This window comes from Salmo trutta, chromosome 31 (assembly GCF_901001165.1).
Source record: "Salmo trutta chromosome 31, fSalTru1.1, whole genome shotgun sequence".
Classification (NCBI taxonomy): domain Eukaryota; kingdom Metazoa; phylum Chordata; class Actinopteri; order Salmoniformes; family Salmonidae; genus Salmo; species Salmo trutta.
Genome location: NC_042987.1, coordinates 19987797 through 20014904, shown reverse-complemented (window position 1 = coordinate 20014904; position 27108 = coordinate 19987797). Strand labels below are relative to the sequence as shown.

General features: G+C 43.1%; 1 protein-coding gene across 3 annotated transcripts in view; it reads right to left on the bottom strand.

Annotated features, from left to right (window-relative positions):
* The window catches only part of LOC115169712 (catenin delta-2), a 106676-nt gene that overhangs the window by 36224 nt on the left and 43344 nt on the right, over positions 1-27108 (bottom strand). For all 3 annotated transcript variants that reach the window (XM_029725610.1, XM_029725611.1, XM_029725612.1), the window contains 7 exons: positions 23756-23790; positions 22769-22885; positions 20320-20465; positions 19601-20141; positions 18590-18733; positions 15615-15861; positions 12190-12246 (listed from right to left, as the gene is read on the bottom strand). In XM_029725610.1, the coding sequence (XP_029581470.1) occupies positions 12190-12246; positions 15615-15861; positions 18590-18733; positions 19601-20141; positions 20320-20465; positions 22769-22885; positions 23756-23790 (1287 nt within the window). The remainder of the gene's footprint in view (positions 1-12189; positions 12247-15614; positions 15862-18589; positions 18734-19600; positions 20142-20319; positions 20466-22768; positions 22886-23755; positions 23791-27108) is intronic.

The following is a 27108-nucleotide window of genomic DNA, read 5'->3' as shown; positions in this document are numbered from 1 at the left end:
CAGTACCAGGCTGTGATACAGCCCGACAGTATGCACTCGATTGTGCATCTGTAAAAGTTTGTCAGGGTTTTGAGTGACAAGCCAAATTTCTTCAGCCTCTTGAGGTTGACGAGGTGCTGTTTGCCCCTTCTTCACCACACTGTCTGTGTGGGTGGACCATTTTAGTTTCTCTACTGCTATCCCTTCGATGTGGATAGGGGGGTGCTTCGTCTGCTGTTTCCTGAAGTCCACGATCATCTCCTTTGTTTTGTTGACGTTGAGTGAGAGGTTGTTTTCCTGACACCACACTCCGAGTGCCCTCACCCCCTCCCTGTAGGCTGTCTCATTGTTGTTGGTAATCAAGCCCACTACTGTTTGTCGTCTGCAATCTTTATGATTGAGTTGGAGGCGTGCAAGGCCACACAAACGTGGGTGAACAGGGAGTACAGGAGGGGGCTGAGCACGCACCCTTATGGGGCCCCAGTGTTAAGGGTCAGCGAAGTGGAGATGTTGTTTCCTACCTTCACCACCTGGGGGCGGCTTGTCAGAAAGTCCAGGACCCAATTGCACAGGGCGGGGTTCAGACCCAGGGCCTCCAGCTTGATGATGAGCTTGGAGGGTACTATGGTGTTGAATGCTGAGCTGTAGTCAATGAACAGCATTCTTACATAGGTATTCCTCTTGTGCAGATTGGATAGGGCAGTGTGCAGTGTGATGGCAATTGCGTCATCTGTGGACCTGTTGGGGCGGTAGGCAAACTGAAGTGGGTCTAGGGTGGCCGGTAAGGTGGAGGTGATATAATCTTTGACTAGTCTCTCAAAGCACTTCATGATGACAGAAGTGAGTGCTACGGGGCGGTAGTCATTTAGTTCTGTTATCTTTGCCTTCTTGGGTACAGGAACAATGGTAGCCATCTTGAAACATGTGGGGACAACAGACTGGGATAGGGAGCGATTGAATATGTCCGTAAACACACCAGCCAGCTGGTCTGTGCATGTGCTGAGGACACGGATGCCGTCTGGGCCAGCAGCCTTGCGAGGGTTAACACGTTTAAATGTTTTACTCACGTCAGCCACAGAGAAAGAGGGGGGGGGGGGGGCAGTCCTTGTTAGCGGGCCGTGACGGTGGCACTGTATAATCATCAAAGCGGGCAAAGAAGGTGTTTAGTTTGTCTGGAAGCGTGACATCGGAGTCCATTACGTGGCTGGATTTACTTTTGCAGTCCGTGTTTTCTTGTAGACCCTGCAACATATGTCTCGTGTTTGAGCCGTTGAATTGCGACTCCACCTTGTCCCTGTACTGGCATTTTGCTTGTTTGATTGCCTTGTGGAGGGAATAACTACACTGTTTATATTCAGACATATTCCCAGACCTCTTTCCATGGTTAAATGCGGTGGATCGCGCTTTCAGTTTTGTGCGAATGCCACCATCCATTCACGGTTTCTGGTTAGGGTAGGTTTTAATAGTCACAGTGGGTACACCATCTCCAATGCACTTCTTTATAAACACACTCACAGAGTCAGCGTATTGGTCGATGTTGTTCTCAGAAGCTGACCGGAACATATTGATCTAAACAATCTTGAAGCGTGGCTTCCGATTGGTCGGACCAGAGTTGAATGGTTGTCGTCACTGGCACATCCTGTTCGAGTTTCTGCCTATAAGACGGAAGGAGCAAGATAGCATCATGGTCGGATTTGCCAAAGGGAGGACGGGGGAGGGCTTGTATGCATCACGGGTGTTAGAGTAGCAGTGGTCGAGGGTATTGCGCATGCGCGTAGCACAATCAATATGCTGGTAGAATTTAGGCAGCCTTGTTCTCAAATTTGCTTTGTTAAAATCCCCAGCTTCAATAAATGCAGCCTCAGGATGTATGGTGTCCAGTTTGCATATAGTCCAGTAAAGTTCCTTGATGGCCGTCTTGGTGTCTGCTTGAGGGGGAACGTACACAGCTGTGACTATAACTGATAAGAATTCTCTTGGTAGGTAAAATGGCCGGCATTTGATTGTAAGGAATTCTAGATCGGGTGAGCAGAAGGACTTGAGTTCCTGTATGTTGTTATGATTACACCATGAGTTGTTAATCATAAAGCATTCACCCCCTCCCATCCTCTTCCCAGAGAGGTGTTTATCTCTGTCGGCGCGATGCATGGAGAAGCCGGACCGGTGGCTGGATTGATTCCGACAACATATCCCGAGAGAGCCATATTTCCGTGAAACAGAGAATGTTACAATCTCTGATGTCTCTCTGGATGGTAACCCTTGCTCGAATTTTGTCTACCTTGTTGTCAAGAGACTGGACATTGGTTAGTAGTATACTCGGGAGCGGAGGGCGGTGTGCACATCTACGGCGCCTGGCCAGGTGGCCGCTTCGTCTGCCCCGTCATTGTTTTGGGTCGACTACTGGAATTCGCTCCATTGTCCTGGGTGGAGGTCCAAACAAAGGATCCAATTCGGGTAAGTCGTATTCCTGGTCATAATGTTGGTAAGTTGACGTTGTTCTTATATCCAATAGTTATTCCCGGTTGTATATAATACGACTTAAGATTTCCTGGGGTAACAATGTAAGAAATAATACATAAAATAATAAAATACTGCATAGTTTCCTAAGAACTCGAAGCGAGGCGACCATCTCTGCCTGCACCATCATCAGTTGTGGATCTGTCTGTACTTTGCTCCATTCATCTTTCCCTCCATCCTGACTAGTCTCCCAGTCGCTACCTCTGAAAAACATATCCACAGCATGATGTTGCACAACCATACTTCACCGTAGGGATGGTGCCAAGTTTCCTCCAGACGTGACACTTGGCATGCAGGCCAAAGAGTTCAGTCCTGGTTTCATCAGACCAGAGAATCTTGTTTCTCATAGTTTGAGAGTCCTTTAGGTGCCTTTAGGTAAACTCCAAGAGGGCTGTCATGTGCCTTTTACTTAGGAGTGGCTTCCATCTGGTCACTCCTTGATTGGTGGAGTGCTGCAGAGATGGTTGTCCTTCTGGAATGTTCTCCCATCTCCACAGAGGAACTCTGGAGCTCTGTCAGAGTGACCATCGGGTTCTTGGTCACCTCCCTGATCAAGGCACTTCTTCCCTGATTGCTCAGTTTGGCCGGGCGGCCAGCTCTAGGAAGAGTCTTGGTGGTTCCAAACTTCTTCCATTTAAGAATGATGGAGGCCACTGTGTTCTTGTGGACCTTCAATGCTGCATAAATGTTTTGGTACCCCTCCCCAGATCTGTGCCTCGTCACAATCCTGTCTCGGAGCTCTACGGACAATTCTTTCGACCTCATGGCTTGGTTTTTGCTCTGACATGCTCGGTTTTTGCTCTGACATGCGTTGTCAACTGTGGGACCTTATATAGACAGGTGTGTGCCTTTCCAAATCTTGTCCAATCAATTGCATTTACCACAGATGGACTGCAATGAAGTTGTAGAAACATCTCAATGATGATCAATGGAAACAGGATGCACCTCAGCTCAATTTCGAGTCTCATAGCAAAGGGTCTGAATACTTATGTAAATAAGGTATTTCTGGGTTTTTTATTTTATAAATTTGCAAAAAATGTAGAAAAACCTGTTTTTGGTTTGTCATGTTGGAGTATTGTGTGTAGATTGATGAGGATGTATTTTTTTTAATCCATTTTAGAATAAGACTGTAATCGTAACAAAATATGGAAAAAGTTAAGGTCTCTGAATACTTTCCGAATGCACTGTAAGTAAAAATACTTTAAAATACTACTTAAATCTGTACGTGACTATTTATATTTTTGTCAACTTTTACTTTTACTCCACTACATTGCTAAAGAAAGTGGTGGTCCAATTCACACACGTATCAAGAGAAAATCCCTGGTCATCCCTACTGCCTCTGATCTGGCGGACTCACTAAACACACGTGTCACGTCCTGACCATAGAGAGCTTGTATTTTTCTATGGTAGAGTAGGTCACGGCGTGACTGGGGGGTTTTGTCTAGTTTATTTCTTTCTATGTTTTGGTTCTAGTTTCTGTGTTTCTATGTCGGGGTTTTTGGATGATCCCCAATTGGAGGCAGCTGGTCATCGTTGTCTCTAATTGGGGATCATATTTAAGTAGTTGTTTTTCCCACCTTTATTTTGTGGGAGATTATTTTGAGTTAGTGTATGTTGCACCTCTTCGTCACGGTTTGTTGTTTCTTTGTTTATAGTTTATTATATGTCTTGCATAGTTTCACAGATAAATAAATATGTGGAACGGTACACACGCTGCGCCTTGGTCTTGTTCATACTACAACCGTGACAACATGCTTCATTTGTAAATTATGTCTGAGTGTTGGAGTGTGCCCTTGACTCTCCGTAAATTTAAAAAAACTTGAAAATTGTGCCATCTGGTTTGCCTTATATAAGGAATTTGAAATAATTTAGACTTTTACTTTCGGCACAATTTGTGGTAAGCTCCGAAGCATTTAGAAAGCCTCGGTTTCCCATCACTAGTGCTTAGCACTGGGATTGAACACGTGACCCTCGGAGCTGGAGTCTGTGGCATAAGCTTTATACTAACTTTATCTGCAATGATATATTCCCTTTTGTGCGACCCGAGCCATTTCTTCTATCCAGATGTTCCATTGCCTGTGTTTCCTTCCTCTCCGGCAACTGAGTTAGGAAGGACGCCTGTATCTTCGTAGTGACTGGGTGTATTGATACACCATCCAAACTGTAATTAATAACTTCACCATGCTCAAAAGGATATTTAATGTCTGCTTTATTTTTACCCATCTAACAATAGATGTCCTTCTTTGCAAGGCATTGGAAAACCTCCCTGGTCTTTGTGGTTGAATCTGTTTGAAATTCACTGCTTGACTGGGGGACCTTACAGATAATTGTACGTGTGGGGTACGTATATTTAACCAAATACTTTTAGACTTTTACTCAAGTAGTGTTTTACTAAGTGACTTTCACTATTACTTGAGTCATTTTCTATTATGTTATCTATACTTTTACTCAAGTGTGACAATTGGGTACTTTTTCCACCACTGCTATTAACTAGCTATTGTCTGCTATGTACAGTACTATAATGATGATTACATCTGTGCATATGAGCATTTGTAGACCAAATATAACTTAATAAAAAATTATCTAAAGATGATTTAACCTTGCATAAGTCACATATGGGTTAATTGGGCATATGGGCATTTGGGTTAAATGCTCAAAGAGTTTGTGCAAACTGCTGTATGTTTAATCATATCCAATTAGGAAGTAGGTCACTCGCTGAAACATCGCCTAGAGTCATTACAGTACTGTACTGTACATAGGGTTTTAAGTTCTTAAAGAGGCAATCTGCGATTGATACATACATTTTGGGACTTTTATATGAAAACACATGAGAGAAAAAAGAAGAAACACGCAAACTGCTCTGGCTAATATCACTGCTCTTTATTAAGCTTTATGTATCGGCCTCAAGGCCTTTGTCAGCCTTTTCATTTTTTCTTATTAAAAAAAACATGTTTTCACTTTGTCATTATGGGGTATTGTGTGTAGATGGGTGAGAAAAATAAATAAATGCAATCCATTTTGAATTCAGGCTAGAACACAACAAAATGTGGAACAAGACAAAGGGTATGAATACTTTCTGAAGGCACTATAGTGCACTTCATTTGACCAGAGTCCAAGGCCATGGTCAAGAGTAGTGCACTATATAGGGAATAGGATGCCATTTCAGACCTATGTCTGTGTTAGTTTAGCTGTTTAGCCCACATGTATTGGGATACATTAGGAGGCTCTGAAACCGAATGTGACGCAAAGCTCTCAGATCCCCCAGTCTGCCAGACAGACACCGGGGCCGGGTGGATGAAGTGAACATAAACGGACCACTTCAAGAGCGTCCAGGTCCAACCATTAAATGGAGGTTATGGCTCTTATTTACAGCATCAGAGAGAGGGTAGAGCTCAGAATAGGACTCTAGTGGCCGTACTCCGTGTTGTAGTGTCTGAGATGTGGCCGATCAGACTGGACTAGCCTCAGAGGGGGAGTCCTCAAACCAACATCCTCAAGAACTCACATGCACTCACGCATGTGCATGCACTCACGTACGCATGCACGCACACACATTTGCACTCAAACACACACACTTGCACACACACGCACGCATACACACACATGTGCACACATGCAAGCATCCACGTGTGCACACACACACACTGGCATATGACCACTGCATCTCCCTACCTAGAGCACAGTCAGACAAGCATTACTTTACTATAGAATCTTACAGAATAGCAGTAAATAAAGAAACAAATTGTGCATCACCATTGCACAGAGCAGCATATGAAAAACATTCATGCTGCTTAGCTTGTACCGTACACTAGTACCGGCCTGAATTGATGTACCGTATATTCATTGTACTCATTCATTGCCCTCAGCAGTAGCCGCGCTTTTCAGCTACATTGACTGTTCTTTCTCAACCGCATTGGCCTTTCAAGAGGGCAAGCACGGATATACGACTCGGACTCTGAATCATGAACATTAGGGGACACTATCTGCAGCGGGCGGCAGTATGATCAAATCCAGCCTCTCACCCTCATCACATAACCACAGCCACAAAGGTTACGTAGGCTCATCGATTCCTTAGGGACTAGTGCTGTGTTTGCCAGTTCACTTCTTCATTAGAGAATTACCCAAGGGCCATTATTCATCCAAACGGCTGTGTAACTGCCTATGATAATGCCACTGTCCTCACATCTCATCTCATCCTCCCTCTTTAATCTCACACCACAGCCCTGAAAGCTATAAAAGAGAGAAGCATCGCTCAGTCAAATGACCTGAAAACGTCATATGCTAACTTTGGTTAGTACATTTTATTTTACTCTAATTCCATTCATGTACAGTACCTTCAGAAAGTATTCACACCCCTTGACTTTTTCCACATTTTGTTGTGTTACAGTCTGAATTAAAAATGCATCCTGTTTTCAGTAAGCCACTAAAGTAAAATTGCAAGAAATGTGGCAAAGAAATTTAACTTTAGGTCCTAAAAACAAAGCGATATGTTTGGGCAAATCCAACACAACTCACCACTGAGTACTACTCTCCATATTGTATATTCAAACATAGTGGTGGGTGCATCATGTTATGGGTATGCTTGTAATCGTTAAGGACTGGGGAGTTGTTCCAGGATAAAAAATAAATGGAGAGAATGGAGCTAAGTACAAGCAAAATCCTAGAGGAAAACCTGATTCAGTCTGCTTTCTACCAGACACTAGGAGATGAATTCACCTTGCAGCAGGACAATATCCTAAAACACAAGGTCAAATTTACACTGGAGTTGCTTACCAAGACGACAGTGAATGTTCCTGAGTGGCCAAGTTACAGATTTGACTTAAATATGCTTGTAAATCTATGGCAAGACCTGAAAATGGTTGTCTAGCAATGATCAACAACCAATTTGACAGAGCTAGAAGAATTTTGAAAAGTGGCAAATGATGGCAAATGTTGCACAAACCAGTTGTGGAAAGCTCTTAGAGACTTACTCTAACATGTATTGACTCAGGGGGTTAAACACTCATCTAATTAAGATATATAGTATTAGTGGTTTTTTATTTTATTTTATTTTTTACAAATGTTAGAATTGTTCCACTTTGACATAAGAGTATTTTGTGTAGATCGTTGACAAATAAATTCAATAAAATCCATTTTAATCCCACTTGTAACACAACAAAATGTGGAAAAAGTCAGGGGGTATGAATACTTTCTGAAGGCACTGTATATTTATCTTTTTATCTATTTGTCAGTGTTGGTACTGTAGTTTCTGAAATGTTGTCTATGTGTGTATTCCCATCTCAACGCTCTCAGTGCTTTGAAGCAGAAAAGAGCGGTTTGCATAACACTTCACATGAGTTACATATCTGGGATCCAAATGGACTGATTCACAGTGATGAGCTTCATCCTCTCAGGAACAAACGACTGACTGATCAAAGAATCTGCTGATTTACAACCGAACCGGCCAAGTCAACGAGCTCTCTCTATCTCTCTCTCACACAGCACTGGGATAGCAGACTGGCATCTCTATAGCATGCGTTCTAGAGAAGTGAAGTGTGAAGAGTAGTCAACTCCCTAAGCTGGCCTTCCAACAGCCTTCCTTTACTGTGGACTAAAATGGTAGCTTTTAACTTTAAACGCCACTCATTTTGTAAGAGCGCATGCTATTGTAGTCATTTTCTCAAGGTCTCCCTCATGTCATCTCTAAAAATCATACGGCAAAACGTTCCAGGTTGGCAGTGGAGCTGAGGCTCAGGCTGAATCCCCTCACTAGTGTAAAACATGGCGACTCACTGGATTGAAACTAACTCCTAGGGTTGCAGACAGCTCGTCATTCAGGGCTTTGTTCAAAAGCAGCCAGGTGAACTTATCTGTCGGCTCCATAGCTGGGAACATTTGCACCAGAATACAGAATGCCATTCTTGAAGCGATCAAACAACCCCCCCCCCCCCCCCCCCCACCAAATTAAATAGTTATAAATTATGTATTCTAAATGCATGGTTGGGCATTGTAATTAAAGACCATGGGAATGGGGTACACATTTTAACTGAGTATGTTGTTGACTACTGTCTTGGGCTCAAATTATATTTCCTAAGACTTGAGGCTTGTTCAATAGAGTGAACAAAAGAGACACGTCAAAACTGTAAGCAACCCCGACTGCCTTCCACCACAGAGAAATGACACAGAGGGAAAGGAAACATATTATTGATGACTCATGCAATCACTCGAATAAACAGACAGACAGGGGCCTTTCAGATTGGAAGACACACACAGTCATTCAATGTGCAGGACTTCATTCTTCGGCAAAAGGTGATATCAGATGTAAAAACACAATGTAGTTCTATTGTCGATGAGACACAATGATGTAAAGTCATCCAACAAGCATTATCGAAAACATTTATGATTAGTTTGGTTCAGCTTCACAATAAAGAAAAAGTATACAATCTGCCAGACCTTTACAATGTGACAGATGTTACAGAGCTGACCGATCCATTCCAATACTAATGAGTTCCATCGTAGAAATATGTTAGTATCTGTAATTAACCATGTGTTAACTTGGCCACAATATCAGATGATGACTGGTTGTGCAGAATTGATAGACAAGACTGAAGAGCAGCTAACGGTATAAACATTGTACAAGTGAACACGGTTGAAGTGCGATAGTCCATGTAATTGCCCTCGTTCAATGTTCGAGTTTAGTTTAGCCAGTCAAGTGTGGACGGCGTTTAAACAAACACTTTCACGAGCAACTTGCTTCTCTGCTTCCTTTGTTGCTTTAATCCATCCACAGTCCTCCTGTCTAAACACTATTGGATAGACGCTATCAATGAGCTCCATAGACTAAGCTTTTAAAAGCACGACAAAGTGCTAAGGGTTAAATGCTGTACATGTGTTCACCTCCACAATGTGGGCATTGTCTCCGTGCCATAGCTTTGGTAAGAATGCATACACACACTGCCAGTTATGGTTCCTGGGTTTATTTATGAGCCATACTTTGCTATCACGCATACCATACAAGACAGGTCCATCATACAGTATACTTTGCATGATAGAAGACAGCACTTACATTACAACTACTTAACATACAGTGCATTCGGAAAGTATTCAGACCCCTTGACTTTTTTCACACTTTGTTGCATTACAGCCTTGTTCTAAAATGGATTAAATACATCTACACTCAATACCACATAATGACAAAGTGAATAAACAGGTTTAGACATGTTTGGAAATGTATAATAAATAAAAAAATACAGAAATACCTTATTTACATAAGTATTCAGACCCTTTGCTATGAGACTCGAAATTGAGCTCAGGTACATCCTGTTTCTATTGCTCATCCTTGAGATTGGTTGGAGTCCACCTGTGGTAAATTCAATTGATTGGACATGATTTGGAAAGGCATACACCTGTCTATATAAGCTCCCACAGTTGACAGTGCAGCATTGAATGTCCCCAAGAACACAGTGGCCTCCATCATTCTTAAATGGAAGAGGTTTGGAACCACCAAGACTCTTCCTAGAGTTGGCCGGCCAGCCAAACTGAGCAACCAGGGGAGAAGAAACTTGGTTAGGGAGGTGACCAAGAACCCGATGGTCACTCAAACAGAGCTCCAGAGTTCCTCTGTGGAGATGGGAGAACCTTCCAGAAAGACAACCATCTCTGCAGCACTCCATCAATCAGGCCTTTATGGTAGAGTTGCCAGACGGAAGACACTCCTCAATAAAAGGCACATGACAGCCGGCTTGGAGTTTGCCAAAAGGAACCTAAAGGACTCTCAGACCATGAGAAACAAGATTCTCTGGTCTGATGAAACAAAGATTGAACTCTTTGGCCTGAATGTCAAGTGTCATGTCTGGAGGAAACCAGGCACCACTCATCACCTGGTCAATACCATCCCTACAGTGAAGCATGGTGGTGGCAGCATCATGCTGTGGAGATATTATCCAGAGGCAGGGCTGGGAGACTAGTCAGGATCGAGTTAAAGATTAATGGAGCAAAGTACAGAAAGATCCTTGAAACCTGCTACAGAGCGCACAGGACCTCAGCCTGGGGTGAAAGTTCACCTTCCAACAGGACAACAACCCCAAGCACACAGCCAAGACAACGCAGGAGTGGCTTTTGGACAAGTCTCTGAATGTCCTTGAGTGGCCCAGCCAGAGCCCGGACTTGAACCCGATCGAGCATCTCTGGAGAGACCTGAAAATAGCTGTGCAGCGACGCTCCCCATCCAACCTGACAAAGTTTGAGAGGATCTGCATAGAAGAATAGGATAAGCTCCCCAAATACAGGTGTGCCAAGCTTGTAGCGTCATACCCAAGAAGACTCGAGGCTGTAATTTGATCGCTGCCAAAGGTACTTCAACAAAGTACTAAGTAAAGGGTCTGAATACTTATGTAATTGTGATATTTATTTTTATATACACTTGCAAACATTTCTAAAAACCTGTTTTAGAATAAGGCTGTAACGTAACAAAATGTGGAAAAAGTGAAGTGGTCTAAATACTTTTCGATTGCACTGTACTTTGAATCCCACACATCACTGTAGTCTTGGGGATAAGACTGCAAAAGGGGGGGCTTAAACATCGCAGGTTGGCATTTATTGGGATGACTCATACTGGAAGCAGCTCTGCAGGCTAGTGACTAGCTGGCACATCCACAAAGTCTTAAAATCTGATTTTAAACCTACACCTAACCCTAACTTGAACCCTAACATTAACCATACTGCTAACCTTATGCCTTAACCTTATATTAAAACCAATTTTTACGATAGGCTATGTAGCCAATTTTGACTAAGCAGCTGGCCCATCTAGTGGAAATCGCTCAGCTCTGCCTCCAGGACAAAATTCATCCCAATAAATGTCAACCTGCCCCCCAAAAAATCGGCCATAAAACGTATCATGTGCTAATCTGTATGGATTACCAGTCAGTGAATGGGAATCCCATATTGTTTCTACTAGCCTATGTGGGCCATAGATGTCGGTCAGTCACACTCCACGATATATCATGTATGTACTAAAATGAGTATTAGTTGAGAAAGATTGCATAAAGGGAGAATGAACACATTCTGCAAAAGTGACATTCTAAACTCCTGGATTCTGCCCTCAAATACTGAACAAGTCTCAGTAAATCTTGGGATAATGAAGCACATTTCGAAAACCATGAGTGAAAAATGATGATGAAGGATGTAAAACGAAGAAGAAAATGGATGATCGTTGGACAATACTGTCACTATCCTACAAACACAATCAGCAAGTACCCGTAGCCTACCCAAAAAGCTTCTAACTGCTGTCAGAAAACCCTTATAGCTTAATTCACTAAAGAGTAACAAATGTCACAATGTCACATCTTTACCATCAAATACTAGATAAGCCTGAAAAGTAAACTTGAGAAACTTGAAGCCAAATAGATACATAAGCCTAATGTATACTGTGTATTTGTGAGAAGGGAATATAATATGCTGGACATGGACCCCTAGTGCAACCTTTACCTGAGCTCAATTGGAAGTAAAGTTAATAACACAGCTATTAATCTCTCAGTGAAGGAGCTACTTTAAGTAGTTGGGAATCAGAAGACAATGCAATGGAAAATATAATTGAACTATTCTCATTCATGCTCTTTCATTGGTAAGGAGATGTGCCTGGCATTTTGTGCAGTAGACATGAAAGACAGATTCAGTGAATAAGAGATAGAAATACGTAAATAAATGCTGGATTACTTTGTCATTCTTTGCTCGGCTTGATTTTGATTCCAGACAAGGAATTCAGGGTCGTACCTATCAGGAGACAGGCAGAAAGAAAAAAAAGGTAGGTGGGTGTCTCGCACAAAGGAGCTTGACAAGAATAAAATACTCATTTGACTGTCTTTCTTAACACTTTTCATATTACACATTTACACTGGATTCAGAACATGCACTAGATGATTTGATTGTGGTCGATGGGAGTCCATTAAGGAGGGGGTCTTACAAAAACCAAGAAACGTGAGGATCAATAGCAGAGGTGCATAAAGATGGCAGCCCCATGCACTTACCACACATTCCTTGTATTGCTGCCGGCAATTTGAAAAAAACGAAAAAGTAGATTGTGCTGATTTATTGGCACATTGAATGATGTCGCACGCTGTAGTTCAAAAGCTCAGCGGATAATGCTAAAATAATAATAACCATTTTCTATCAGCTAGACCAATTAAGGATTGTTCAGTCACCAGAACCATTATCATGGTTTGTGGAGAGACCCGTTCTAGCAATCGTATTATTGTCTTACTTACATCTGGATAGATGTTTAAAGAATAAGCTTTCCTATGGTTTAGGATTCTCTGCTAAATAGTGACATTGATTATACCCTGCAAACAACCATTGACCATTCAGAAAGTTGTAGCCCTTCCTGCAGTCAAATGACCAAATCACCCTCTCGTGGACTCATGGGTGGAATGTTATTCATATTTTTCAGAATTAATAAACTATCATTTTTGTATTATAATTTTTTTATCCGGTGCTTCTATGTCAAACGCTTTTGTTATATTTCAGTCTTCTGTGATGTATATAAAGTGTAATATTGGGATGCAAACTCAAAATTGAATACATTTCAACACTACACTGAGTATACAAAACATTAAGGATGCCTGCTCTTTCCATGACATAGACTGACCAGGTGAATCCAGGTGAAAGCTATGATCCATTATTGATGTCGCTTGTTAAATCCACTTCAATCAGTGTAGATGAAGGAGAGGAGACAGGTTAAAGAAGGATTTTTAAGCGATGAGACAATTGAGACATGGATTGTGTATGTGTGCCATTCAGAGGGTGAATCGGCAAGACAAAAGATTGAAGTGCCTTTGAACGGGGTAAAGGTGCACCGGTTTGCCAAGCGCACCGGTTTGTGTCAAGAACTGCAACGCTGCTGGGTTTGGAGTGGGAAGCATTGGAGTCAACATGGGCCAGCATCCCTGTTGAACGCTTTCGACAGCTTGTAGAGTCCATGTTCTCAATATCAAGGAAGGTGTTCCTAATGTTTGGTATACTCAGTGTATATCTGACATGGTACAGGTGTCTTATTTTTTTAAGCCCATAACCATGTGTGTGAGGTGCATACTATCGTTTCCAAGTATATTTGTTTAAGACGACCAAGAAACACTCTGTGTGACCCTGATTTAGCCCACTGCAGTAAAAGGTTTTAACTTACAGATACATGCAACTGCCAAAATAAAGGAGTAAATGAGGGATACAATGTACTGTATATTTAAAACAGGTACTTCCACACAAGTGTGGTTCCTGAGTTAATTAAGCAATTCACATCCCATCATGCTTAGGGTCTTGTATAAAAATGCCCAGTTGCCCATTATTTTGGCTACCATGAAAGAGGGGTCACAAAGGACCATAGGGGGTTTAAAGAGTGTGTAGGTGTGGGTGTGTGTGTGTGTGTGTATGTATGTGTGTGTGTCTCAGTCACCAGATCTCAACCCAGTTGAACACTTATGGGAGATACTGGAGCAGCGCCTGAGACAGCGTTTTCCACCAACATCAACAAAACACCAATTTACGGAATTTCTCATTGAATAATGGTGCCACATCCCTTCAATAGAGTTCTAGTCACTTGTAGAATGTATGCCATGGCGCATTGTAGCTCTTCTGGCAGTTCGTGGTGGCCCAACGCCCTATTAAGACCCTATATAGGTGTCACGACTTCCGCCAGAGTCGGTCCCTCTCCTTGGTCCCTCTCCTCGTTCGAGCGGTGTTCGACGTCACCGGCCTTCTAGCCATCACCGATCCACATTTCAATTTCCATTTGTTTTGTCTTTGTTTTTAACACACCTGGTTTCAATTCCCCCCATTACATGTTCATTATTTAACCCTCTGGTTTCCCCCATGTTTGTGTGCGTGTTTGTTTTACTGTAAGGCTGTATCTGACGGCTGGTATTATTGTTTCCGGGTTTTGTTATTACGCCCGTTTATTTCGTGGTACCGGTATTTTTCCAGCACCATAGTATTGTGTTTATACTGGTGTTTTTTTCTTGAATTAAATACCTTGTCCACGCATCTCAGGTCTCCTGCGCCTGACTCCTTTCACCAGTTACCCACAGCCTTGACAATAGGTGATTCCTTTATTTTGGCAGTTACCTGTAGATAGTCAACTAAATAAAACATCCTTAATTGTGGTTAAGTATTTGTTGAGTAAAACATTGTTTCGCTTGCTGATTTTGAATATTATTCATTGAAACACTTAATCAATTTCTGTAATTTCATTCCTTCGCTATGCTCAATATTGGCCTAGTTTTTCCACAATGAATTGAAATGAAGAAAGATTGGAGAACTGTTTTGGTGAGACCCTTTAACAATAATGAATATGAAGTAACCAAATAAAAGAGAAGACCTTCTCATTTGGAGATTACTGTAATTGACTGCGCATGTTGTGAAGTTGGTTGCATCCAGTCAATGCAATGCATCATCACAAGTAAATCCACTGAAAGAGTGTGCAAACGTCAATGTAATGCCAGAGCTACAGCAGAAAGGTGCAATGTGGAAAAGGAAAGAAACTAAAATAAACAAACAGTACAGGGATGGTGAATGAAGAAAACGGAACAGGATAAATCAGTAATGAAATTGTAGAGAATGCAAACACAGATTCCTGTATTCCTGTTTTCTCTGATAACTCTTTAATTATTGTGTATTCCTAGTGATTAAACATGTTGTTGTTGTTATCGGCATTGACAGTACGGTTTTTATATTTGCTCTAAAGGAATAAACTCCTTGATCAGACCCAAACAAAAGCAACTCTGATTGTACAGCAATACAGCCATACAGCGTATGAATCAAGGCTCTCCCAGTGAAACACTTTATGACACACACACACACACACGCGCACACACACACACGCGCACACACACACACTCACACGCTCACACTCACACACATAAACGTGTCAACAACACAATGTGAGAGGGAGAAGTTAAGGTTTAACACAAGCTTCATGTGCCCTCCAAATAATAGTGGTGGTGTCATTCAAGGCATAGTGGTACCGACAGGACTTCAAATCAAACTGAGGAGATATTGTGAGGCTGTGATGTGATGTGGACGTGTGCTCCATACTCAGTGGCCTGACTGAAAGAGAAGAGAGGTGTGTTTTAAACTGCTATAGCGGCACTTACCTGGGATCCTTCTGGATACTGTCGACAGAAGGTGAGCGGGCCAGTGCGGCCTCTGGGGGAAGGGCGGGGCCAGACTTGCTGTAGGGAGACTCGGTAGACGGGCAGAACTGGAGGGTGCGGTACGGGTTGGCGTAGTCCGCAGCCGAGGCAGTGGCAAAGCTGCTTCTCTGGTACGGCAAAGTGCCTGAGGCGTTCTGGCTGCCTGTACGCTGCAAAGGGGTGGAGTCAACACCAGGGGAAGACGGGGCTACGGCAGGAGGGAAGTAGGGACAGAGAAGAAAGTTCAGGACCTGTTCACAAAACTGGTTTACTGGGTCTAGGCAGAGGAATGAGTAAGAACACACAGTGAGAAGAGAAACGGAACAGCCAACCACCAGAGAAATAAGAGGGGAACAAGAAGGCAAAAGCAAAGTCAAAAGAAAGCCAAAAAGGATCATTTCATTGAATTAATTTCAATACTTCCCAGCAGCCCTACTAAGAAACTATAATATAGGAAGAAAACCAGAAAAATAAAAAAGTGTCAGAAAAAAACGCAAACGTATGTGTCAGGAAAAAATGCTAACTTTCAGGACAGTTATCTTATATGAATTATGACGAATGAATGCACCAAATGTCACTTTGTCAAATTAAAGTTAGTGCTTTGTCAAATTAACCCATAATAAAAATGGCCATGACAAGAAGTGGGCATTCTGTAGATAGATGACTATTCACTCTAATACGACCCAACAGATTGATCTCTCTCAGAATATTGAAAGGGCTTTGTTCAGCATTTCACTGTGAAAAGTATTTTTATTTTTTTACAACATTGTGTTTTCATAATCTACCTGAGTGCCATGACCTTGAACACAGAACACTTTCATTTCCAGAGAGTATTATGTTGTTAAAAATCAATGTCAGAAGGATTCATTGGGGACAGTGATGAATAGCTAACGATTTCATATCAAACAAAGTCCAAGGATGGCTTCTGATAACTAGGTTTTCTGTCTGTGAAGACTGCTTTTTAAGAAAATCACTGACAGGTACTAGCTGAAAATCATCTATAAGGGCCTACATAAATGCACATACATACATACATACATACATACATACATACATACATACATACATACATACATACATACATACATACATACATACATACATACATACATACATACATACATACATACATACATAAGGGCCTACATAAGACACTCCTCTTATATAAATGTAATTCAATGCTATTTTGAACATATAAATGTTAGGGAAAAATAGCTTCAGCAAAGCCTTGGGTTGAAACACTATTCTCTCACTTATTGCCACGCATCTCGATGTATCTCTAAAGCACTTGAACTGTGAGTCCAGTCCGAAAGCCTCCACTACTGTGCTGCGCTGCACGCATTGGCCGAGATGCTTCTACTGATGATCCTGACCATGTAGGTAGAAGGCCTCTATCTATCTCTGAGGAGCACTGCCTGCCTGTCAGCTTCAGACAGTGTGAGAGGTGAATAGAGTTACAGTGTAGCAGCTTTTACACGACTCCCTCCTCCCTAAGAGCCATGACCTAGGCTCCACACATTGAAACCTTCCACATGAGCAGCTCGTAGTTGTACTATAGTTGGATAAATGGAATATCAGACCAATTCACATTGGATGAATGTTGTATGAGGGTTGGAAATGTATATAACCACAGAAACAAATGGTGTCCCATCCCAATTTTGTTATGTGATATTTTTATGTTAGTTATGTATTTGATGTTGATTCAACGTTTTTTGGACAACCAAATTAGCAAAAAAACAACATTAAACCACTAGATGCGACATTTTGCCCAGACGGTTGCCTGAAGGGGGTGAAAGATGGGGCGACAGGTAGCCTAGTGGTTAGAGTGTTGGGTCAGTAACCAAAAGGTAGCTGGATTGAATCCCCAAGCTGTCAAGATAAAAATCTGTACTTCTGCCCCTGAACAAGGCCGTTAACCCACTGTTCCCCGGTAGGCTGTCATTGTAAAATAAGAATTTGTTCCTAACTGACTTGCCTAGTTAAATAAAGGTTAAAAATAAAATATTAGGTTGAGCATGAGCAGAGGATGGATACAGGACTGTACAGAAGGCTGTGAGGATATGAGCCAACAGCCTTCATGCACAATCTGTACCATCTCAACCCATGCTCAATGAAACACCAGTAAGAATCACAGTATTCCCTCAGGTCTTTCATAATTTAGTCGCCTGCAGTCTTTACAAACAGGAAGAAAGATTGTAACTCCAATTCCCTAGCCTTAAGGAAACTACAAAGCTTTTCAGATCGTATAGTAGGATTTCATCATATGCAGTGACGTGAGGCGGAATATCTGTGGAGGGGGTACACATACTCATTAAAGAAAGCATTAGGCTAAATACTGTGGAATGCATTTTTCAACGCTTGAGTTTAAATTCTACGGGAATAATTTAGATTTATTTCTGTCTAATATCTAATTATCTAATGTTATGTGATTGTGATTGCTATCAAGATACTAATCGGATTTGCATAACTGAAAAATTGAGATAAACGATCTGATGGAGTGATAAAAACGCTAATGTTGTTTTTGATCATTAGCGTTACTTGCAGGAAAACCACAGTTTAAAGGCCCACCTAAGTTCCACCTGAATAATAAGCTAAATGTGGGGAATACCTGATTCCTTACCTTTTGGGCTTGCTGTGTTTGCTTAATTCCCATCTAATTCTGACATTATACAATGTATCGTTGCTTTAAGTAAATTCTCCCTATCAAGGATTAATCAAGTGCTGACACAGAACTTCAAAGAACCAATAAAATATAAGTATCTGCTGAGAACGCATTTGGCTCTTGAACCTCTCATTGAATGATAACCCTCTGCAACCAACAGTGGAATATTAACATTTAGTTGGTCAAAAGAAGTAGGTGAGCCTGACAAAAGCCTAGTCAAATATAAGGGGATGCCCAGCGCAGCAGGGCAGGGGCTCTGGACCATCTCACTCACCCTGGTTCTGATTGAGATTCCTGATAGAAGGCTTCTGGTACACCCTGTCCTCGTAGATGGGGTCAATGTGGTGCTCAGGAGACTGGAGAGGTCGCAGCTCTGAGCCCAGGTGACTGTGCTGGCTGCTATAAGAGCCCCTGGATCCTGAACACCACAACAAAAACATAGGAAACATCATTACGTGGTTCCAAACCACAGGAGGCTAGTGGCACCTTAATTGGGGAGAATGGGCTCATAGTAATGGCTGGAAACGAATAAATGGAATGGTATTGAACACATGGTTTCCATAAAAACAGCAGCCTCCTGTGTTCCAAACATGGTTAATAATATCTAGTATTATCAAGTATATTAACTACAGCATTCAGAGTCATTTGAGAAAACATATATAAATAAAACGCTGCTGAGCCCATAGAAACACCTATTTTTAGACATGATATATACACTGAGGGTACAAAACACTATGAACACCTGCTCTTTCCATGACATAGACTGGTCACGTGAATCCAGGTGAAAGCTATGATCCCTTATTGATGTCACCTATTAAATCCACTTCAATCAGTGTAGATGAAGGGGAGGAGACGGGTTAAAGAAGGATGTTTAAGCCTTGAGACAATTGAGACATGGATTGTGTATGTGTGCCATTCAGAGGGTGAATGGGCAAGACAAAAGACTTAAGTGAATTTGAACGGGGTATGGTAGTAGGTGCCAGGCGCACCAGTTTGTGTCAAGAACTGCAACGCTGCTGGGTTTTTCACGCTCAACAGTTTCCCGTGTGTATCAGGAATGGTCCACCAGCCAAAGGACATCCAGTGAACTTGACACAACTGTGGGAAGCATTGGAGTCAACATGGGCCAGCATCCCTTTGGAACGCATTCGACACCTTGCAGAGTCCATGCCCCATGAATGTAGGCTTTTCTGAGGGCAAAGGGCATGCAAATCAGTATTAGGAAGGTGTTTTTAATGTTTTGTATATAAAGACAGTTTCTCTCTGTCTGAGCCTGTGCACCCACCTGCCAGGCTGCCAGGCCTCCCGAGGGTGGCGTTTGCATACAGCTCGTGGGAGATCTTGTACTGGTCCGAGGAGTGCTGCATGCGCTTGGTGGGGGACAGGGTAGCGTAATTACCCACGGTAGAGCTGAATTGATGGAGTGGGGATGAGCCCGAGGCGTTGCCTGAAGAGGCCATGTGCAGCGGGGAAGTGGAGGACAGACCAGCAGACCCAACCACCATGTTTATGGGGGAGCTGGTGCTGTAGGACTTGGCCAGCCGGCTGGGGGACTGCTTGGGCGAGGAGACCCGCTGCAGGGTGGCGTAGCTGGGCATGTCAGATGCAGAGCCCAGGCGCTGAAGCTTGGTGGGCGAGCCCACGGCCTGCATGGAGTGGGGGGAGCTCACACGTTGAGCAGGCAGGGTGGAGCAAGAGTAGTACATGGAAGGAGTTGGCGGGGCGTCAGGCATGTGGAAGGCGCTGCCATGGCCCTGGGCAAACGACTCTCTGGACTGGGAGGAGTCTATACTGGCAGCCAGCTGGGCCGCACGGCTAGACGTCACCTGGAGAAGCACAGAAATAACCTTAGATCTTACACCTACATCACATGCCATATTGAAATCCAGACTATACAGCAAAGAGGCTAAATTATCATTGACTGATGCAATCTAGGAGCCCGTTCCAAATGGCACTCTATTCCTTAGTCCACTACTTTTGACCAGGGCTCTAAGTCTCACCCACCTGGTTGTAACTGTGGACTGCCCCTCCCACCTGGCCACTGCGGGGCAGGGCCTCTAGTGCCTGGTTGCTGAGGTAACCGGCTGGGTAAGAAAGTGAACCATCCTGATTGTTGAGCTGTAGTGCACTCTGGGATAGCAGGCCTTGTCCTGTTTAGGGCAGAGAGAATAGTGGAGCTGAAATATTGAGACAACCTCTTACCCTCTGTCTCTATATCCCCCACACTCTCTTTTACTAGTCTCTCTCCCAGTCTCTCTCTCCCAGTCTCTCTCTCCCAGTCTCTCTCCCAATCTCTCTCCCAGTCTCTCATGTGATGTCTGAGGGTTAAAATTCAAATACTTTCTCTCTACTTTTCTCTACACCTACCTTTCTACCGAAATACCTCTCTCTCTCTCTCTAAGACCCAGAAATGGAGAGAGTAAGGGCATGCATAATGGATCAGGAGGAACTGGGAGTTACTGAGCACAAGTGATTCAGAATGAGGCCAACACTAAAGGTTTGCCTTCAATTCAAATAGTAACACTAACATCAGCATTTTATTTTCATAGGCCTATATTTTTATTACATCAGCAATAGGATTCAGTATGTTATATTTTGTATAAAAAACACAGTTGTAAGAGTTGTAAATCGAAATTGAATTACCGCACACACAAAAACAAATCAAATGCACTCTACACTACAGTATAATAGTATACTATTTTCTGTGATATAGCTGTGAGTGCTGTGCGTGTCACTAAGTAAAATGCTGTGAACCTGTTTCCGTGTGACCTGTTTCAGTGTGACATGTTTCAGTGTGATCTGTTTCAGTGCACTACACTGCTCAAAGGTCTGTGAGACTTCCTCCCTTGACTGCCTTCACACCTTCCTCTGCTTTTACTCTCACATCCACGTTGTTCTGGCAACACCGGCCTCATTTTCACATTAGCGTGGAGTCACTGGCAATTTGTGCCCAATAACTGCCTCTGGCACACACACACACACACACACACACACACACACACACACACACACACACACACACAGACACAGACACACAGACACACAGACACACAGACACACACACACACACACACACACACACACACACACACACACACACACACACACACACACTATCTGTCACCCAAATACCCACATGAACACGCAAAGACACACAGTCTTTCTCTCTGTCATTAGCACTGAAAATGCTGTCATAAGTGAATCTTTTGTTTAACATTCATATAATAGCGGCTGTATGAAAATGACCACGGAAATGTTTCTGCGACCACTTCGGGCTGTTAAGTTATTGAGTATTTCCTAAATACATAAATCATGTCAATGGTAGTGAATCTTTGGGAGAGGATTTCGGAAGGAAAGTGAATATTGCAGGAGCTTTCATAGGTGAGTTCAGGTGTGTGGTAGAGTCAAGTAGTCTAGCAGACCAGAGGAATATCCCTGGGGTGGTGATCGCTCTGGGTGCCTGAAATATACAGGGAGGGGTTCCTTTATTCATCTAGTCTACGACCTGCATTCTGTATCAAAACATTTCAATATTTCATCAAGATGCTATTTTTAGCCTCACTACTCGAGAGAGGAGTAAGATGGATGTGCTGTGCACATTAGTGTGCAAACACAGTCTATGAGACGTGCACATGCACATACGTACACACACAGACGTGCCAAAACACACACACACACACACAAGTACTATCTGAAAATGTTCTCCCTTTCTAGCCCCAAAACTCCCTGCACTTTTCAACAGATTGAATATGAACGCGATTGATTTTGCGGTGGCAGATTCGAAACTGTGTTCCTCGTACACATGTGTTCTCTGTTATGCCCGAAGGAAGCCGCTGACACCTCGGCGAGACATCATTTCCATATCAAACCCTTGACATATACTGAATCTATCCTGACAGATAATACTCTCTCAGTGGCTCTTAGTGGCAAGATGAAGATCATTGCTTGGATCAAATGAAGTGAGGGCATTTGGGTTCAAAAGAGAAAGGAAAACAACTGTTTCGAATGCAGAAGGCAGAGGTGATAAGAGACAAACACCTGCGGTATATAGTTCCTGATTGAAACATTCACTGTCATTGACATCACTCTGGGCTCTACAAAAGAGAGACCTATCACCTAGCATTTCTGTATCTGGGGGATTTTGTACAGATCATTCTTGACATTTTTCTTGACATTTATTTTGAACATTGATAAGCGTAATCAGTTCTAAAAATGTCTAAGTTAAAAAAGTGTTGCAGTCAACTTAGCTTTCATTTGGCACATGTCAAGCTATTTGTCTATTTCTAGTGAATTTGAAAATATCTTCACTATAGTAAGGATACGATGTAATTCAGCTCTGAAATCAAATCACTTTATTCACAATGTTTCTGCTGTTTTAAAAGGTGCTAAACAATATACCTAAAAGTAAGTAAAAAAAAGAATCTGCACTGCATAAGGTAAGGAGCGTCCTTACTGTCGCCTGCGGAGAATTCCTGGGAGTCAAGTATCCCAGATTCCTGGAGTGACCTAATGCAGGAGTCCACCAGCTCCAAGCCGGTCGTCAGTTCCTCCTCAATGTCCTTCTGTCCGTCTGCGGAGACACAGCAATGAATAGAGAAGCAGGATTAGTGTTCAGTTACCTTAAAAAGAGGTTAGAGTTTACTACAGACACACTCTGACGGCCAGGTGGTAGTGACCATGCTAGATAAGCAAAAAGCTCTTGACTATACACTGAAATGTGTCTCTGCCGTGCCGTGCCGTACCTTCTCCTTGACTATCTGTTTGTCCTTACCTACAGTAACTGACATACTTGTCCTCTGTCTAGTGTCATCAGTATGGCAAACAGTGCCAAGGCGTTAAGGCCTTACACAAGAGGTTTAAGATCAGGATTAATCTCTCATCTAAGGCTGAGGCTACTGGCAGCAGACACTTAGTCCTCTACCCTATTAGAGTCATGATGATGATTACTGGTGTTTTAACTCAGGGATAATTCTGTTTGTGCAAAAATTTTATAATCTAATCCAAAACATCAGTGGAACTTTCCCAGAGTCGATGACTAAGGAGAAGCAGGAGCAGCAGAATCCTGAACATGACTTGCAGTCATAAATTCTTTGACCACCCCTGCTTCAATGATCAAATCCTAGACTACCTGTGTTTGATACTTCAGAAGACAAAGGTGTGTTCCGTCGTTCATGCTTTGCTCTAAGCCCATCGATATAGTCTCAACTAGACGTGCAAATTTCACGCCGGACTGACAAGACAGAACAGCAACAAAGCTGTGTCTATCTGACAAATGATGACAGCTGTCCACACCTAGGAGCTAGGCACGGTCCACTCCACTCTACTCGCAAGATACACCTATCATTTCAAAGTATGCAACTCAACTGAGGTTGTCGCGTGCTCTGTGACATAACTGTGACATAACACAGAACTACATGCGCGGGATGTAAAACGTACGTACCTTGGTTATTCCAGCGAAACTTCTCATCTGCTGAACTGAAAGAAAGAACGAAACAGAGCATGGTCAGAATAGGAAACACAGCAAACCATCTTCCTCTGCCGTAGCACTTTAATGGCCCAGCCTTGAGCATTACCTGGTGACTGCGACATTTTCATTTAAAAACAAAAATCTCCAGGAATTCAGTACACGTCCACATGAACTCACAGTAACTGTAATATATGTGTACCTCGCAAGGAGAATTCCCTGTTTAGAGACAGAGAGGGAGGATAAGGTTTGGGTGAGATGCCGCTACAGTAACACTTGGCTCTGTCCCCAGTCTGTATGTCCGTGTGGCATCACTAGGTTACAGTACTGTAGAGCAGAGATTACTGGGAGTGGGGCTGACTGTAGGGATCCCTTCCTCCTTTAGTCTGGTCAACATGGTGTATTCTGTCAGAGTAGCCCAGCCAGCCAGTGCAGCACTAAGCCTGAACGGGGTCTCCCTCCAGGGGGAGGGGAGTGGGGTACACAACACGTGGTCTTGGGAGGAGAAGCTTTCAAAGCCGCCACTGCCCCCCTCTCTCCTCTCCCCCATTGTCGACCACCCCTTCCTATTCCTCTTTTCCCCACAGAGGCGCCACCCACCCCTCCCCCGACACACCATAGAAAAAATACATCCCGGGCCTCTACTGCCCCTCTTCCCATGGGCCATGGGGCAGGTGACACATATTAACAATGTAGCCATGAAAACACAACCTACAGGAGCAGGGCAAGGTCACACAAGACCAAATTAACACATAACAATGAACTGCAACTCACTGCTGTTTATAGAGACCATCAGTATTGTCTGTAATGATTCTGCTAGCATTTTGAGGTTACAGACAGGGGTGTTTCATTTTATGTTGGCTACATTTCTAATTCTACATGAGTGGAAAATGGCTCCACACTGAGAAATCAACTGGCTTCCCTCTTATCAGAGCAGAGATGTAGCACTCACTTCTGTCATCATGAAGTGCTTTGAGAGGCTAGTTAAGGATCGTATCACCTCTACCTTACCCGACACCCTAGACCCACTTCAATTTACTTACTGCCCCAACAGAGCCACAGATGATGCAATCGCCATCGCACTCCACACTACCCTATCCCATATGGACAAGAGGAATACCTATGTAAGAATGCTGTTCATTGACTATAGCTCAGCATTCAACACCATAGTACCCTCCAAGCTCATCATTAAGCTAGGGGGCCCTGGGTCTTAACCTCACCCTGTGCAACTGGGTCCTAGACTTCCTGTAGGGCTGTCCCCAGGTGGTGAAGGTAGGAAACAACACCTCTATTTCGCTGATCCTCAACACAGGGGCCCCACAAGAGCGCGTGCTCAGCCACCTCCTGTACACCCTGTTCACCCATGACTGCGTGGCCACGCACTTCAGTAGTACACCTGATTACCAACAGTGACAAGACAGCCTACAGGGAGGATGTAAGGGCCCTGGCGGAGTGGTGACAGGAAGATAACCTCTTCCTCAACGTTGGAAAAATAAAGGAGGCGATTGTGGACTTCAGGAAACAGCAGAGGGAGCACGCCCCTATCCACATTGACGAGACCAAGTTCTTCGGCGTGCACATCAATGACAATCTGAAATGGTCGACCCACACAGACAGTGGTGAAGAAGGCGCAACAGTGCCTCTTCAACCTCAGGAGGCTGAAGAAATTCGGCTTGGCCCCTAAGACCCTCACAAACTTTTACAGATGCACAATTGAGAGCATCCTGTCGGGCTGTATCAACGCCTGGTACGGCAACTGCACCGCCCACAACCGCAGGGCTCTCCAGAGGGTGGGGGGTCTGCCTGCTCTCCAGGACACATACAGCACACGATGTCACAGGAAGGTCAAAAAGATCATCAAGGACATCAACCACCCGAGCCACGGCCTCCTAATATTTATATATTTCTTCATTCCATTCTTTTGCTTTTAGATTTGTGTGTATTGTTGTGAATTGTTAGATACTACTGCACTGCTGGTGCTAGGAACACAAGCATTTCACTAAATCCGCAATAACATCTGTTAAATATGTGAATGTGTCCAATAACATTTGATTTGATATGCACAGAGTGCTTCTTCAGCAAGCCAGCAAGCGCTGAGACCCTTAGAGAGTGTAGTTCTTTCTAATGTCGTATTACCTCTAGGTGTTGATGCAGTCAGCCCAATACACTTGTGTCCCCCATGGACCGGCTTGTACATAAAACATCCTCCATTCAGGCTGCAAAGTCAGTTTCCTCCTAAACTATATTTAATAGCTCGTCGGTGGGAAGAAAACAAGAAAATATGCGTACTGTCTTAATAAAACACAATTCTCAACCACCATGCTAGGGTGGCTAATGCTACGTCCTGATGTTGCGGTACGCCTTCAGCAAAGGGTAAACAGACTCACGCGGTATGCAACATCCAAAAATGGTGGCGGAAAATGTGTTTTTTTAAGATGCAAAGTTTTAGTCTGATCCAATGAACCATTGCATTACTGTTCAAAATGTTGTATCAAGTCTGCCCAAATGTGCCGAATTGGTCAATTGATACATTGTCAAGTACATAACCGTAGAGAACATACAAAAATGATATGGTCATAAAAAATATATATGTTTACACACTGCCAGAAATGTAATAAATGATGGATAATTCGCTTCCCTACAGAAAAGACACTAAACTTCTCACCTCTAGATGGGGGGTGGGGGGCAGACACAGCAGGGGTTCAAACTGTAGAACCCAGTTCCTACATTTGAATATAAAAATGGATTTTATCAAACAACTATGCTACATTTTATCTCTGGGACCCACAGGATGACAAATCAGAGCAAGATTACTGAATGTAAGTACATTATTTACCTTCAGAGGTGAATGTATCAAACCAGTTGCCATGATAAAAGTTTTTTGTTGTTGTGCACTCTCGTCAAACAATAGCATGGTATTTTTTTACTGTAATAGCAGTGAAAATTTAACAGTGCAGTTAGATTAACAAGAATTTCAACTTTCTGCCCATATAAGACAAGTCTATGTCTTGGAAATGTTCTTGTTACTTACAACGTCATAATAATCACATTAGTGCACGTTAGCTCAACTGTCCCGCGGGGAGGGGGGGACCCATCCCGTAGAGGTTAAAGAGGAAACTGACACCTTTGCAGACAGAATTTAGCATTTGTTTTATGTATGAGCCGGTCTGTGGGGGACACGAGTGTATCACTGGCTGAATACATTAAAGTAGGACGTAAGATGACAAACAACATAAAAGGAATAATAGTGCCATCCTGCGGCCGGTTGGGCTGCCAGCCAGCAGCCTTAATCATTTACATGGGCCAATATGTTGATGTAGTCGCTAAAC